Here is a 16483-nt window from a genome sequence, read left to right on the forward strand (position 1 = left end):
AGTAATGTGTCTCATGTAGACATGCCCCCTATTAATGAAATATCCTCCTGCTCCTAAAATCTTGTAAAAGACAAATGGAAAGTATTATAAACTTATTTATTTGGCACAATGTTTTATTAATTGCCTTGGTTTATCATATTTTTTTATATAATATGGGTGCACCTACACATGAAATTAAGGAACCAAATAAACTCTGGTGCTGTATGAGCCAGGTCAAACTGCTCCCAGGTGCAGCATCTACATGTGGACCCAGGGCAGCATCAATTTGAGCCAAAGGGAAAACAGGCCCACTCTTGCAGGGAGCACAGTGTGGGTCAACCCAGGGCTCCAGGTGGCAGCGTCAGGCAGTGGAGGGATTGGCTGGGGCACAAGGGTGGTGAACCTGAGGTGCTACATGGCTAGGTGGCAGACAGGATTTTGGCTTCCACCCAGTCATCATCTACATGTGTGTTTCAGTTCAGTTAATTACTCTACCGTAAGATAGTACTGTCCGCAACTATACTACCTTACAATGGAGTGAATTAGTATACTGCACCTTAATACTGGTGCACGTGTAGATGGTGACGCTTTACTGAAGAGTTAATTAGTCGATGTCCCAGAAAACACAAAGATATAGGATGCAGATACACCCTATATATACATATGTCTTATAAATATATATAAAATGATGTTAGCAGAAATTTTCATTTATGAATTTTCACTTAAGTACCAATATGCATATTTAAAGAAAATATTGGGTATATGTTTATGTTTATAGTTTAAAATAGTTATCAGAAGAAAAATTAGTACAGAAACAGTTTCTGAAGTATTTTTATTTTATAAAGTACAGTTTTGTTGAATGGAAGAAAAATTAAGCTTTTCCATCTCTTTTTATGGAAGCAAGCTACAATCTACCGGAAAACATCAATGGCTCTTTATTAAAGTAAATGAAAAAAAATCTCAACTGAGATACAGGGCATGTCTACATGAGTTGCCGCGTTGCAGGAGTAACAAGCTACAGTGAAGTAGCTCATTGCTACGGCAATGTAGCATCAGTGGGCATGAACTATGATGCCATTGCTACAGCACAGTAGCTTGTTGCTATTGCACGGTAGGGGCAGAAACAACTCGTGCAGCACCAGGATTGTGCAGTACCAGAGGTTAACGTGCAGTCATTTAGTAGCTGCTAAAGCAAGTACTAAATGACTGTGCAGTAACAACTGTACAGTAGGGCGCATGTTTAGACGCACCCACGGAGATGTAAACATTGGCCCAGTCTGACTTCCTTTGGCTGAAGCTGGAATAAGCCCTGAATGTTAGTAATGCACAAACTCATCATCAAAATGGCTTATTACTGGTATTTATTGGTATCCTAATTTTGCTTTTACACTGCATTGAAAAAAATAAGCGATCATTAACATTTTTATTCCCTCTCTTAACCCAGACAACATATCCTATTTTCTCAGGTTTACCTTTTTATACCAATGTCTTTCAAATATGCTTCTCTCTAATGTGACAATTAAAGTTATCAACAAGAATCTCACAGGAGCAGGACTGGGATTTACCTCAGGGACTGAGAACATAAACCTGTTCTCAGGAGGCAAGAGGGAGAGTAGTTCTGTTTTAATTCATGTATTTCATTTCTGATAGTTTGTTCCTCCTTTTTATTATGTTATCAATAACACTTAGGAGAATAGTGTTATTATATACATATTTATATAAGGCCTGATTCTCATAAATGGTTTATGCAGAGCCACTTTAAGGGATCAGGACATAATATACACAAAGCATGCTTAAAAAGAAACATACATTGCACTTTATTTTTATCAATACATTTGACTAAGATTCTGGATATTGAGAGAAATGTATACTGGCCTCAGTCTTAGTGCACACAGCTCCCACAGATTTCTGGGTGCATACTCAAGGTCAGAATCTGGCTCAGTGTGTGTAAGCTTTTGTTTTCATTTTGTTAAACATACTCACTTAATGTAAGTCCTTTTCATTTCAGCACTACCAGCAAGTCAAATCTTAGATTCCAATCTCCCATTCTTTGTGACTATAAAATTCCTGCTCACAGCAGCAGAAGTTTTGAATTTCTAAGGAATGCAAGTTAATTTTCAAAAGTGCATACGTGTTTTAGAAGCATAAGTCCTGTTTTCAAAAGTGAAATAGCCCTTAGAAGCCTAATTTCCACTGGATTTCAGTAAGATCTGGGCTCCTAATAAATGGAAACTAACCTCCAGCCACGTATGGCACTTTTACACAGGGATGGGGGGCAGCATTTGAAATAAAGAGTGGCTCTGAGAGCCGCTCTAATTAAAGCGCCATCCCGTCTCCTGTATCAGCATCCCCATGCTTAAAAATGGCAACAGGGGTGCTTGAACTAAAGTTTGTTTGACAAGCTTTAGTTCAAGCGCCCCTGCCGCCATTTTTAAGCATGGGGATGCTGATACAGGAGACTCAGGAGGGTGCTGGAGCATGGTAATTGCCACTCTCCAGCAGACTCAATTAATCAAGTCTGCTCCAATGCGCTGGCATTCCAGCATGTTGGAGTGGCCTCCACATTTGTTTATCAGTGCCCATAAGTATTTTTTTTTAATGTTACTGCTAGTTCTTTATGTTAATGTAGATTTACCCACAGAACAATATAGGTGAAAGCTGTAGCTGTGATTTCTTTTACTCACAATTCAGCAATAGGAAGTAACATAAGATAGTGTAACATTTTGTACATAATCCCATTCAAATATTTCACATGAAAAAATAAATAAAATGTCGAAATAAATAATTTGTAGTAAAAATAAATGTTTTGCATATCAATAAATAGAATGACTTTGATTTTTTTTAATGCAGCAGTTATTTTCTAGAGGATGAGTTTTTTAGCAACAAGGAGTGTGTTCTTCAGTAGCATTGCAACAGTCATGGGCCCTACTCCTCCTGGTACTGGAGTGATAAAGCCAGCTTTCTTCTTCACCTCTGACAAAAAAAAGAAGAGAATGATTTTCTGTAAAATTAGTTACAAACTACAGTTTTTTGTTAAACAGCCCCAGATTGGTAAATTGTACACAAATATATAGTATCATCAGCCAGAAAAGTTAGGGAAGGTCAGAATCACAAGTATTTTTATTTGATTGCATTTCTGGAGATTGTTAGAGAAAAGAAAAATTAAATTCCCTGCCCAGCACTTTCTTGAAGCTTCCCCTCTCATAGGTTAGTGACCTACTACTGGATACCCCCTCATATTCCAGCAAAAATAACTCTCTACGGGCATGGACATACGTTCTGTTTGAAGCACTACAAACAGTGATGGATCAGATATGGCACCCACCAAATTACTTCAAAACTGGCTAAACTGCAGAAAAAAATGACCTTCAAGAAAGAGGAACATTTCTGAAGCATTTCATTTTGAAGCGTTTCATGCAATGTGGGCACTCTCCAGCAGAGTGTGATAGGGAGTTTCTCAGTCCTTCAGTATCCCACAGTGATCCAACTCCTTACCCCACTTGGAGTGGGGCAAGAAGTTAATGAGCACTCTCTTGTCTTCAAGCTCCTTCAGGGACTGGAAACTGAGCAAAGAGCTGGGATTCCTGCTCCACCACTACATGCTTTTGGAGCCATTCTGAAGTACTCTGATACATTTGTGTGGTGGTAGGGATGGGAGGGTTATATGGGGCTAAACACCTGTATGACACTGAAGTGCTCCAAGTTTCAAGCAGTACAAATTGGAGCAGAGTTTGGAACACTTCAAATGAATATCTATCCATACCCTGGCTTTTTCACATGCATGAAAGAAAAGGGTAATTTAAAACTTCCTCCTACATCGGGAAGAACATCTGCTCATGCCTTGTATATAGGTAGGCTTGGCAGACTTCAACTTTAATCTTTTTTATAATTTCAACAGCTAAAATCAATGCTTATTTTTAAGCATTTACTTGATTTTTATTGATTTAAATTTTCAGGTTTGCACAAAATTAGGGTGTGGGGGCAGACAAGTTAGTAATGACAGCATACTGTGAAAAGCTTTATAAATCACATTAAAATATATAAAAGTAAACATCCATAAATCAATAAAGCATACCTGCTTTAAATCATTCTGTTCATTCATCAGGAAAGAGTCAGGCACGCAGGGACCAGAAGAGGGGGGCAGTGGCACTCCAGAACTCTGGGAACACAGGGAGAGGAGGTGGTTGCCCAGCATGGGGCAGGAAGCAGCTCCCCACAGCTCCTTAGGGGCAGGCCCCGCCTGATGCGAACCAGCGGAGGGACAGCCTACCCCCTTATCATGGCCTCTTGCCCCTCTGGGCATCATTGGGCCTTGGGGGCACCTCCGCACACCCTGCTCCAAGCACACAGGGGCTGGGCTGGCCAGAAGCTCTGGGAATGCTGGGAGAAGCAGTATAATCGAGGCAGGGCACATGGGGGTGCTCCTCAGGTTCAGATGCTGCTTCCATGCTGCCCGAAGGGGTAGGAGGCTGTCGCCATCAAGTGACTGGACCGCCCCTCCACTGGTGCCTGCCAGGCAGGGCTCACCCACAAAGGGACCACCGGGAATGGAGAGTTGCTTCCTGGCCCCAGGCTAGGTAACTGTTGCTTCTCCCAGTGCTTCCAGAGCTCCTGCCTGGCCTGGCCCAGCCACTGCATGATCAGGGCAGGGTCCAAGCTCCTGGACCCCAATTATGCAGGGGCCAGCCCAGGCTTGCTGGGAGTTTGGTATCCAATCCCTGGCTGGGACCTAGACAGAGCAAGCGACTGGTGGACACAGGACTTCCAGCTGCCAATAGTGCCGCCCCTCCAACCTCCCCTCCCAGCACAGCCCCCAGATCCTGCAGCAGCTCCCCAGAGAAGTGCGCAGGTGGCTTAAGGTGAGCTCCCCGCACTCTACCTGCAATGGCCGCCGTGTGTGTGTGTGTGTGTGTGTATACGTGTGTGTACGTGTGCAAGCATGCATGCATGCATGCTATCCCAAATTTTTTTTTTAACATCTCCTTTCTAGAACTTTCAGCGATTACCAGTGGAAATATTTTTCTGTCGGTCTGTGAGTGACAGGTCAAATCTATATTTATCAGTGTTTATCAATAACAATCATGTCCTGCCAAGCCCATATACAGGGCATGATTTGACTGTCACTGGATGCATCTACACAAGAGTTTACTGCAGCTAAGGCTAATTAGTTCTGCAGTAAATCTTGGTTTCTACATGTGTAGGGCTATTAGTCTGGAGTAACTAGTAAACTCTGCAGCAGGATAGTACTTGTAAATACAAATACTATCCTGCTGCAGAAGTTTTAACTCCAAAGCAGCGCACATGTAAATGCTGACCCAGCTAGCTGGGGCATGAGGGTGCTTCAGTACAGGGGATGCCTACCAGCCAGCCCCACAGTAAGTTACCCTCTTGCCTCAGCAAGCCCCTCCACATTGAGCCAGGTCAGAGCAGCCCCGGCCTGCCAGGCTGACCCTCCCATATCCCTTGCTAGCAAGAGCTGCTCTGACCCAGCTCGATGTTTTGCGATCTCAGCCGCACGTGTAAACATGATGCTGGGAGCAATAAACTCTGGTGCGGTAAGCACTGGAGCTTATTACAACACATTAATATGCACGTGTGGACGCCCACTGAGAGGCAGCCATCCTTGCAGTACCACCAACAGTTTCTCTCATGTAAGGGCCCCATCCTGCTCTGTGTCTATGTAGAGTGCCTATAAAGACTTAAGTCAAACAAAATTCTACGTATACATCAACAATCCAATAACAAAATTGACAGGTTAAACAAGGTTGGGGCGTGCCTAGATTACTCAGGGAGGAATACTAACAACAAACACCCATGGCATTAAAACAAAATCCTTTAAAGGAGTCTAATGACACAGAAAACATGGTAAGCATCGCATGTTAAACTTTTACACTATGAGATAGGATTTCTTGAGACAATGTGCTACTCATTTATCGTTTTTTCATAAAATGTAACTGGAACTTCAGGTTAGCCACTTACATTGGAATTGTGTTTAACTGACTTAAAGCCCATCAAATGAAAGAATGGGATCAATAAATTATCTGCTTTTGTGGTTATTTTGCCTGGCAAGTCTCTTTCTGCACTTCACTGATCAGATTAGGACAGGGCACTTGAGATTTTTTTTAAATTGTTTTCTTCACTAAGGCCATGTCTCCTAAAGAGCTGATATTGCTAACTGAAGAATAATTTCCAGAAAAATCAAACCATGCTTGCTTCTACCAAATACATGAAAGGGAGGAAGTCAACTGAAATTCTGTCACTGAACTGGACTCCATACAATGTCTGAACTTTACATATGTTGGGGAGTAGGGGACAGAGATGGCTAAGAAGAGCATTGCTTTTTACTGGACCAAACTCAAGCCTGGTGCAAGTGAAGATATCTCTACTTGAATCAATAATAGACCATTACATGAGATTCCTAGAGATTGAGGGTTGAAAGATTAGGCAATCAAAATGTGAGAAAAATAAAATCACTTAACAATGTTTCAGATATATTTCTTTTAAATGTCCATGGTGACCCATTGGCAATTAAGACAAGTGATCTTAGAAAAATAATTATCAAGAGAAAAAATGAAAAGCTAAATATTAATTAATATGCTATTTAAAAAATTGCTTTTTATCAAATGAAAGTTTTCTCTGCATACTGTTTCTTCAACTCACAGGGAAAGCCTGATTCTGCATCCACTAAAGTAAAAAACAAAGTTCCCATTAAGTTCAATCATGAAGGATCAACTAAGGAAAAATATATCAGTGGTATGCAAAGCAAAATAACTTTAAGTTACTCAACGTATTAATGCCACCAGTCATGTTATTAAAAGACTGTAGAAAGATAAACTTAATTTAACAATCATCTTAGACATTAGCTTGATAATATTTAGGTTTAGAATTAGACCATCTTAGAAACACAAATTATCTGGTGTCTTTTTACTAGTATTATAATTTGATTAATTTACAGAATTTGGTATGTATTCTTTTATTTTCCCAGATAAATATCATAATTATTGAATGGAACTGTGCCCATGCCTGATATTAGCACATATCAGGACTGTTATACTATTTTAGAAGTAACATAGTATACATTAAAATAAAACACTATTTTAATAGAAACAAATTTGTTTCAAATCAGTAATATTTTAGAATGATTAAGTACATTCTTTGTCATATATTAATGACAAAGACATACAATCCACAACCTGAGGAAATTCTTCTTGAAGAAAAGTCTAGCAATGTAAATCATGCAGAACATTCATTATTGTACTGAATCTTCATGGAAATCTGCCTCAGAGTAGGACACAGGCATCTTTTTATATTGGTTTACATATAATCATCAACATATGGTTTATTTGGAAAAGGTAGTCCAAAGACCAGGTGCCTAAGTATGCAAATAATATCCTCTAAACATAAGTGTGCATTTGCAAAATGGTAATTTCAGCCTGGCAAGTCCCTAGTCAGAAAAATAAAAATGAGCATGATGAATGCATATTTTTTCAGAGCTGCAGGGGTGTAGGTTGTAGCCGTGTTGGTCTAAGGACATAGGCAGACAAGGTTCCTTGGGTGAATTTGATATCTTTTATTAGACCAGCCAAAATAGTTGAAGAATAGTTATTAAGCAAGCTTTCGGGTTCAAAAACCCTTCGTCAGGCTAAGGAAGTTTCAGCAGTTGCTGTGCGCTCTTCCTGGATGGAATGAAAAGTAACCAAGCCAGGGGCTGGGCTGGGGAGTCAGTTGCCAGGCAGATTATAATGTGTCAAAAATCCAATGTCTATGTTTAGTCCATGATCTCTAGTATCCAGCAGGTTGATGAAATGGAGCTCATAGGCTTGTCTCTGGGAAGTGTTGTGTAAGTTTCCCTTGAGGATCAGGACTGAGAGATTGGAGAGAGTGGCCCTCCTGTGAGAAATGTGCCCCCGCCGGTAATTGGGTATTTCTGTCTTTGATAGATTTCTGGTGTGCGTTCATTCTGGTGCGCAGTTGTTGCTTGGTCTCTCCTACATATTTTCCATCAGGGCATTTGGTGCACTGGATGAGGTATATTACATTTCTGGAGGTGCAGCTGTAAGATCCTGGGATGCTGATGGCTCTGTTGTGGGGTGTAGTAATAGTGGGGGTGGTGGAGATGTGTTGGCAGGTTTTGCATTTCTTGTCCTGGCACGGTCTGGATCCTTTTGGTGTGTTCTGGGCTTGAGGAAGTTTGCTTCTGGTGATGAGGTTGGCGAGGTTCGGTGCTTGTTTGAAGGCTAGGATGGGTGGCTCTGGGAAGATCTTTTTAAGAATAGGGTCTCTTTCTACTATGGGTTGCAGTTGTTTGAGGATTTTTCGTACAGGTTCAAGGGAGGGGTGATACGTCATAACCAGCGGTGTGCGGTTTGGGGGGGGGGTTCTGTACTGCAGCAGTTCTTCACGTGGTATCCGGGTGGCACTCATCCTAGCCTTCAAACAAGCACTGAACCTCGCCAACCTCATCACCAGAAGCAAACTTCCTCTAGCCCAGAACACACCAAAAGGATCCAGACCGTGTCAGGACAAGAAATGCAAAACCTGCCAACACATCTCCATCACCCCCACTATTACTACACCCCACAACAGAGCCATCAGCATCCCAGGATCTTACAGCTGCACCTCCAGAAAGGTAATATACCTCATCCAGTGCACCAAATGCCCTGATGGAAGATATGTAGGAGAGACCAAACAACAACTGCGCACCAGAATGAACGCACACCGGAAATCTATGAAAGACAGAAACACCCAATTATCGGTGGGGGAACATTTCTCACAGGAGGGCCACTCTCTCTCCAATCTCTCAGTCCTGATCCTCAAGGGAAACTTACACAACACTTCCCAGAGACGAGCCTATGAGCTCCATTTCATCAACCTGCTGGATACTAGAGATCATGGACTAAACATAGACATTGGATTTTTGACATATTATAATCTGCCTGGCAACTGACTCCCCAGCCCAGCCCCTGGCTTGTTTACTTTTCATTCCATCCAGGAAGAGCACACAGCAACTGCTGAAGCTTCCTTAGCCTGACGAAGGGTTTTTGAACCCGAAAGCTTGCTTAATAACTATTCTCCAACTATTTGGGTTGGTCTAATAAAAGATATCAAATTCACCTAAGGAACCTTGTCTGCCTATTTTTTCAGACAAACTTAGGTACTAGATTTATACATTTGGCTCTTAAAGTTCTAAATAGATTTGTATAGCATAAGAGTCCAACATACAGTTTGAGATAAAGTTTATATATGACCAACCTTACAGTATTGAACAAGGTATAGCACTGTCAATTACTTTAGGTTATTTCATTTCCACTTTTAGATTGTGTAGAAGCTTTCTCCTCTGAATGTCACTCCCCAAAGACTGCTGAAATACTGTCCTAAGTATTTGACAGCTTGGAAAACATAGCCTTCAAACTGAGTGCCTAAGTGGGGTTAGTTATTATTTTGCAGCTTCTTCAAAGCCTTAAAGATCTTTCTTTGATTCTTCACAAGAAATGAAATGCAGGTAATTTCCTTGACAAACAGGATACTCTGGTATGGAAGTACTCTTTATTTCTAGGTTTCTCTACAAGTTAAACACTTCAGATGCTCAATAGGGGCAATCTCTCATATTAAGCACATGTCTAAACTTGCAAGTTGTTGTGGGTCTCGTGAATTTATTTTAAATAATCAATAACAATTGTTGCCTGAGCAGTGTATCCACACTGCCTTGCAATCAATCAATTGGCACCATTGCTCTTTACAAAGCATGGTGTAGGCACCAATGAGTTCTTGATGGCTGCTGAGTCCAATGTGCAAGTGCTCTGCTACCCCAGTTAAATTACTTTACTTTGAGAATACTACAAGTACACAGTAGGGCTGCATGAAATTTTGCCCAGTGTTTCATTTAAAAGATGTTTCAATGAGTTTCGAGCTCAAAACAGCAAAATCAAAACAAAACAAAAGCCTTTGAAACTGCTTCAAAATGAAACAATGGCACTTGAAATGTTTCAAAAGTTTTGAAACATTTCGAGTTTCGAAGCCAGGCTTACTTGGCTTCAATGCTGGTCCCAGCCAGCAGCACCAGCCTCATGTCATCCGGCAGGCAGATCGGGGACTTGCCCACACCCCTGGGAGAGCTGTGGGGGTTGTGTCGGATGCCTCCTGGGGGTGTGAGCCCCTGATTTGCCTGCCAAATGACAGGAGGCTGCTGCTGCTGGCTAGGAGCAGTGCTGGGCGCAGCCCACACCCAGCACCAGGAAGATCGGTGCTGCTGCTGGCCCTAGCCGGCAGCAGCAACTTCCGTCATCCAGCAGGCAGATTGGGGACCTGCCCGTACCCCTGGGAGGAGTCAGCAGAGCCCTGCAGCCCTCCTAGAGGTGCGGGGGCCCCCAATCGGCCTGCCAGATCACAGGAGGCTGTTCCTGCTGCCTGGGATGGCACTGGGCACAGCCCGCACCCAGCATCTGGAAGATTGGTGCTGCTGCTGGTCCCAACCAGCAGCACCAGCCTCCTGTCATCCACCAGGCAGATCAGGGGCCTGCCCACACCCCCAGGAGGGCTGCAGGGGCTGTGCTATACTCCTCCCAGGAGTGCGGGCCTCCATCTGCCTGCCAGATCACAGGAGGCTGGTGCTGTTGGCTGGGGCCTGCGGCAGCACTGATGTTCCTGGCGCAGGTTGCAGAATAGCCTATGGGCGAAATGTCGAAATAGCAACAAAACAGCGAAACAGTTTCGACGAAATGAAATGGAACAATGCTTTTGAAATGAAACAAAACTTGAAACAAAACAGTGTTCTGTCAAAAGAGGAGTCGAAGCGGAACAGTGCTATTTTGCGCAGCCCTATAGTATTAAATTTTTTTGAAACAAGTGCTCGGCAGAGATCCCTGGGTGCTAGCTAGTATCATCATAAGCGTTATGGGATTCTTTTTGCAGTGCATTGTAAAGTACATAAAAGAAGGAACTGAAATTGTGGGATATGAGATCACACCACATAATCCTCATGATTCCTTTGCACATTCCAGCAACCAGGCCTGAGTTTCCAAATATCTTAGCACCACCCAAATTAATATCGGTGAGTCTCTCACAGTGATTCACCAGGCCTTGCACCATGAGACGGCAGAAGTGCATCCTCTTGTTGGCAAAGTCTACGATCTGGAGCGGAATGCAAAGAATAGGTTGCCAAAAGTCTGTCTGTGAAAAGCCGTCAGAGGCCTCTTTTGTATTGCCAAGCTTTGTGACACAGCAGAGCAAAAGCTTCCTCACAGTGCTGCAAACCTTAATGATAAGAGCCCCAGTAGCTGATCTGTGAACCCCAAACTGGTATTTATAGACAAATAGCAACTGCAGGTGGCAATGGCAACATCCTTCGCCATACTGGCAGCAATTCTCTCATGCTGGTGTTCCTCAACTGAACTTCCAGGCTGAATTGCAAGCTTAGATTTCTAAGAACCTTTTCATCCTGAAGTTCTGCCACTACTTCAGAAAAAGGGAAAAAGAGGTTTATATTCCTTGTTAACTTTGTGTGTGTTTAGTTTACCATATAATCTTATATTTCGTATAGATTATATCACCTTCATATTTCTTATGAAGTTAGGCTGAGAACCATGGGACTCTTCTGCCTGGAAAAGTGCAGGCTCAGGGATGACCTGATGGCTGCCTATAAGCACATAAGGGGTGTGCATCAGGATATGGGGGAAAGTCTGTTCACCAGAGCGCCCTGAGGGATAACAAGGACCAACAGTCACAAACTCCTCCAAGACTGTTTTAGGCTGGACATAAGGAAAAACTTCTTTACTGTCTGAGCCCCCAAGGCCTGGAATAGACTGCCTCCAGAAGTGGTGCAGACACCTAATCTGGACTCATTCAAGAAACATTTGGATGCTTATTTTGCTGGGATCCTTTGACCCTAGCTGACTTCCTGCCCCTGGGGCAGGGGGCTGGACTTGATCTTCAAGGTCCCTTCCAGCCCTAATGTCTATGAAATCTATAATCTAACCACCACTTGCTATGGAAGGTGAGAGACATGAGTCATTCAGTGAAAGACATGGGCCATTCTGTTTTTCTCACTGCTCCCCCTGGAGAAAATAAGTCTACAGATGTTCAGGATTTTTCTCTCAAAGGAAAAATACCCACTCCCAGAAAAAACAATTTAGGAGCAATCACAGTTAAATCACTCCCAGTAGAGTTTCTTCTGGGGAGACTGAATTTCTGTATAACTTATCCTTCTGAGAGAAGCTGCAGCACAGTTCTCCAATATCCTGGTGTGTTTTGCTCCTACCCAACTATCTCTCCCCCTGCAGAGACAGTGTGTCACTCAGGCTGGACTCTACCACTCCGGCTAAGGATGGAGCAGAATATTCCCCCTTCATAATTCCACAATGTGCTACAGGGAACCACTGGCTGACTGAACAATTTGGGGCAGTCAATCAGGGCAGCCCTGTGCACTACTGCCATCTGTCACCAGGCAGACCAAGGAAGACTGCAGAGCATGCTGAAATAAGTCAGGGCCCCTTGGCTGTGCAGCATCAGCACTGCAACCTCTCTGCTCTTCAGGGGTCCAGTATCTGTCTGTTCAGGCATCTCTCTGTTTCTTTTCCTGATAATTCTCCCAGGTCAGCACTTTGCTGGTTGAGGCACACCAGTATTCTAGTTAAATACTCCTAGCATAGAACCACAGAAGAATAGGGCTGGAATGGACCTTAGGGGTGCATCCAGACAAGTATGCAAGTGCCTCTTGCAGTGTCTCAAGCCCCTTTGACACGCTTCAAGAGGCACATGCGGGAACAAAAAAACATTCCCCGTGCTGCAAATTTATAGTCTGGGGGCAAAATTAGATACCTGGCTATCCAGGGGACAAAAAATACCCCAGGGGAAAAAAGCAAGGCAGGACATGGTCCCTGGACCATGCCCTGAGGCAACTGAAGGCTCAGTCCTCCACAGAGACATTCCTGTTAATGCAGCCCGGTATGCTTTTGGCTATTTCTTTTCTTTTTTGCAACAACAGCACACTGTTGGTTCATATTCAGCTTCTGGTTTACTATAAACAGGGTGGCCATATTATTTTGAAGGAAATCTGTGATGGGGTAAGTAAATCTGGGCTGGTGAGCACCACACAGGCCTCCCTCCCCCCCCCCTCCCCCGACACCATGGTTCCCAAAAGGACTGATGGAGGAGACGGGTGGACAGCACAGAGGCCTACAGCCAAGCTCCATCCCCCACGCACAGAGGCTAGATTGAGTTGGGTGTGGCAGCTGTGCAGCACCTCCCAGACTGCCAGTCTGTGCTGCACAGTCACCTAGCTCCTTCTCACTATCACAGGTAGCCACCTGGGGCTGGCACATGCAGTCCGAGTATCAGCACTGGCTGCAGCAGCAGAGCACAAGGATGCCGACAGCAGGCAACCATCTCAGCTTGATCCACATAGGTGCCTGAGTCCCAACCCTGGCCCACCCCATTCCAGCTGAACCCTGCCCCAGTCAGAGCAGTGCTTAGCCCAGCCTACCCACTGCCCCAAACAGCTTCTAGCCCTTGCTCAGAAAGAGCTGGGTCAAGCACTTGCGGGTGGAGTGTGCCACCAATCCAGGACTTTTGCTTCAATTTTAGACAACCAGCCAGGATGCTGGGATGGCTTATGAAATCCAGGAGTGTATTGGCCAAACCAGGATGTATGGTTACCCTAACTATAAATCCCAGGTCTTTTGCAGTACTGCACGCCAGCCAGTTATTTTATCCCAGCTGAAAATGTAGGGCATTTCCCTTTGTCCTTATTGAATTTATTTAGGATTATTTTCTAGGCCAATCTAAATCCTAATCTTATCCTCTAAAGCAATGGGGACCAATCTTTTTGGCAGGCATGCTACAAATTAAGCTCCACACCCTCCGCAAGTGCAACGCTAAACCTCTTCCCCTGCCTAATGTGTTGCTATGTTTTCTGTTCTCTACCCTATCTTCCCTGCCTGATCTGCTCCATTAATTTCTGCTCCCTGCCCTCTCCCTGATCTTCTGTGCCACACAAAGAGGCTACCTGTGCCGCTTCTGACAAGTGTGCTGCAGGTTGGGCACTCCTGCTCTAAAGTATCTGCAACTTTGCCCTGTTTGGTAAAGCAGCTGACAATACAAAGTGTCTTTGCATGAATAGCACATTCTAGCCCCCCTCTACTACAAGTGAAATCAGCTACTGCAGCAAAAAAATGCAGTTTGCTGAATACAACCACATCTGCGCTATTAGCTTTTGCCAATGCAGCTATATTGGTCAAAAATCACAGCACCTGCCTAACACAGCTATGCCAGCAAAAAAATTGGGGCCTGACATTTCAGAGATGCTCAGGAGCCACATATCTCATTCCCTTTAGTAGCAGTTGTCTCTTGTTCAAAAGGGAAGCTCTACACATGAGAGGACAGCCAAAGTATATGAATTTGCCTGGTGCTAGTCAAATGTCCGAAGGTTCCCTTGACTTGCAAGACCTGAATAAAGAGTCCACTGGTTATTCAAATTGTAGGTGAGTGCACTGGGAATTTTGTTTAGGAGGGATTCTGGTGTGATTCACCATACAGCTTTTGCCACTGATTGCCTGCCTGTATTCCTGCTGCATTTGTGCTGCCTGGAACCACTGGCCAGCTTTTAACATCATCAGCTACTATAGATCTGTACTTGCAGGTCCAGCTTTTGTGAACTAATGAGGGAGACTAAGTGGAAAAGGCGACAATGGTGAACCCTGATGAGACCCCTAACTAATTTTATTGGCGCCAAGAATGATGGAGCAGTACTTGTTGGGGAAAATATTGCATTTGCACTCTCCCAAACAACAGGTGGACCATGGCTATGTCTGGATCCTTGTCTGTGGCAGCAGCTGCTCCTCTGAAGATTTTTTGGTTGCAGATCAGCACACTATGGTCAGATAGATGTGGGAGAAACTCCAGACTGTGCAGTGGCATTTGTGGGAGTGGACTGTCATGGCCACCTGGGACACCAAGTAGTAGTGGGCAACTGTATGCCCAGGGGCATCTTCATAGATATCTGCACCAAGCTTGGCCCAACCATACAGCAGTGGATAATGGTGGCACAAGTGCTCTCATCTGTGGAGAAGTGCATTGCCACTGCTATATGAAAGCTCACAACCCCAGATAGCCTCTGGTCTATAGTAAACCATTTTGGCATAAGCAAGCCAACAGCTGGAGAAGCAGTACGGGTGTACCTGGCAATCCAACGGGTAATGGCCTCAAATATCATATGCCTTGCTGATCCACAGAAGGTTGTGGATAGATTTGCCAGCCTGAGTTTTCCCACTGTGTAGGGGCAGCCAGCATAACACACATTGCGACCATTTCCCTTGTGAACGATGGTCTTGAATTCATCAACCAGAAGGACTACTTCTTGATCATACTGAAGGGACTTGTGAGGGCAGGGGGAGAGAACACATGCAAAAAGCAAACAGTCCCTCCCCTATCCTGCACCAGGGCATTCTGCCTAAGGCAGCCAGCAGCTTCTAAGCCCAGGAAAAAGCCTCTTACCTTCAATGGATAGCAGCAGCAGCAGCCCAACCACATGGAGAGGCTGACCACACATGTGATTATAAGAGCAGCCAGTCAAGGAAGCAGGAGGCTTTTGGTGCAACTATTCAAGCAGCTACATCATTGCCTGCCTGCTTCCCTGCTCCAATCATGCTGCTCTCCACCTTCAATAAGAAGAAACTCAGGCAAGCCAAGAACATCTCATCCCAACCCTACAGGAACCCTCCATGTTGACTGGCTGATGCTAAGCTCAGCATCAGATTCCCTGCTGATTGGCTGGGAGCCTAGCAGAGCAGAGAAGCATTTTAAAAAAAATGAATTTCCTCCCTGCCTGTCAAGAAACAACAGGAGTGTGTGTGTGTGTGTGTGTGTGTGTGTTGGGGGGGGGGGACAGATGGCTGCTACTGCTGTTTGTGCCTATTCCAGTGAGGCAGGGGGAGGGGGGCAGGGGGGGATGGCCAGAGCGTGGGCTTTTCAGCAGTGATCAGAGGCTTTGGGAGCAAGGCCTCTGCTGCTGCTATTAAACCTGGCCCTAAACCTACCCCTTCAGCCAGTCAGGGTGTGTGTGTGTGGGGTGGGGGTACATTATGATCTGGGAGTGAAACTGGCAGCCCTGCCACAGTCAGGTTACAATATTAGTGACCTGGGCCTGCGATTTAAGCCAAGGGAGGGGAAGGGAGCAACCCAGAATATATAAACACCCAAATGACTTCTGATCACCTCCCTGTTCACTCATGAAGCTGAGAATGCTCGTTGTACTATAAATGTTTTCCCGAGCCAGAAGAAACATTTTAAACTATCAAAAAACAAAAATTTTAACGTTTCAAAAACAGTTTTGGACAGCCATCTTAAATACCTTCCACCTGAGATGGAAATTCATTCCCCTTTCCCATTTTAGAGCATCAGAAGCTTTAGTTTGAAACTGCATCTTTCAAGTATTGTCTGTTCCAAAAGAAGCAAAGTCAAATTAAAAACAAACATATGAAACAAATAATTCCACTGTTTCAAACCCAAC

At 44.2% G+C, this 16483-nt stretch overlaps 1 protein-coding gene across 5 annotated transcripts in view; it reads right to left on the minus strand.

Annotated features, from left to right (window-relative positions):
• Positions 1-792: 792 nt before the first annotated feature.
• Positions 793-16483, minus strand: part of MTHFD2L (methylenetetrahydrofolate dehydrogenase (NADP+ dependent) 2 like) — a 67128-nt gene continuing 51437 nt past the window's right edge. Inside the window, exons 8-9 of one of the 5 annotated variants that reach the window (XM_059722360.1) lie at positions 4055-4138; positions 2868-2952 (exon numbers count right to left, since the gene is read on the minus strand). In XM_059722360.1, the coding sequence (XP_059578343.1) occupies positions 4092-4138 (47 nt within the window). In that variant the 3' untranslated portion in view covers positions 2868-2952; positions 4055-4091. Of the gene's footprint in view, positions 4139-8922; positions 16411-16483 lie in introns of those variants that run through there. The other 4 variants (XR_009459954.1, XM_014611560.3, XM_019493540.2 and 1 more) reach the window with 4 other exon arrangements.

Source organism: Alligator mississippiensis, chromosome 2 (genome assembly GCF_030867095.1).
Source record: "Alligator mississippiensis isolate rAllMis1 chromosome 2, rAllMis1, whole genome shotgun sequence".
Lineage (NCBI taxonomy): Eukaryota > Metazoa > Chordata > Crocodylia > Alligatoridae > Alligator > Alligator mississippiensis.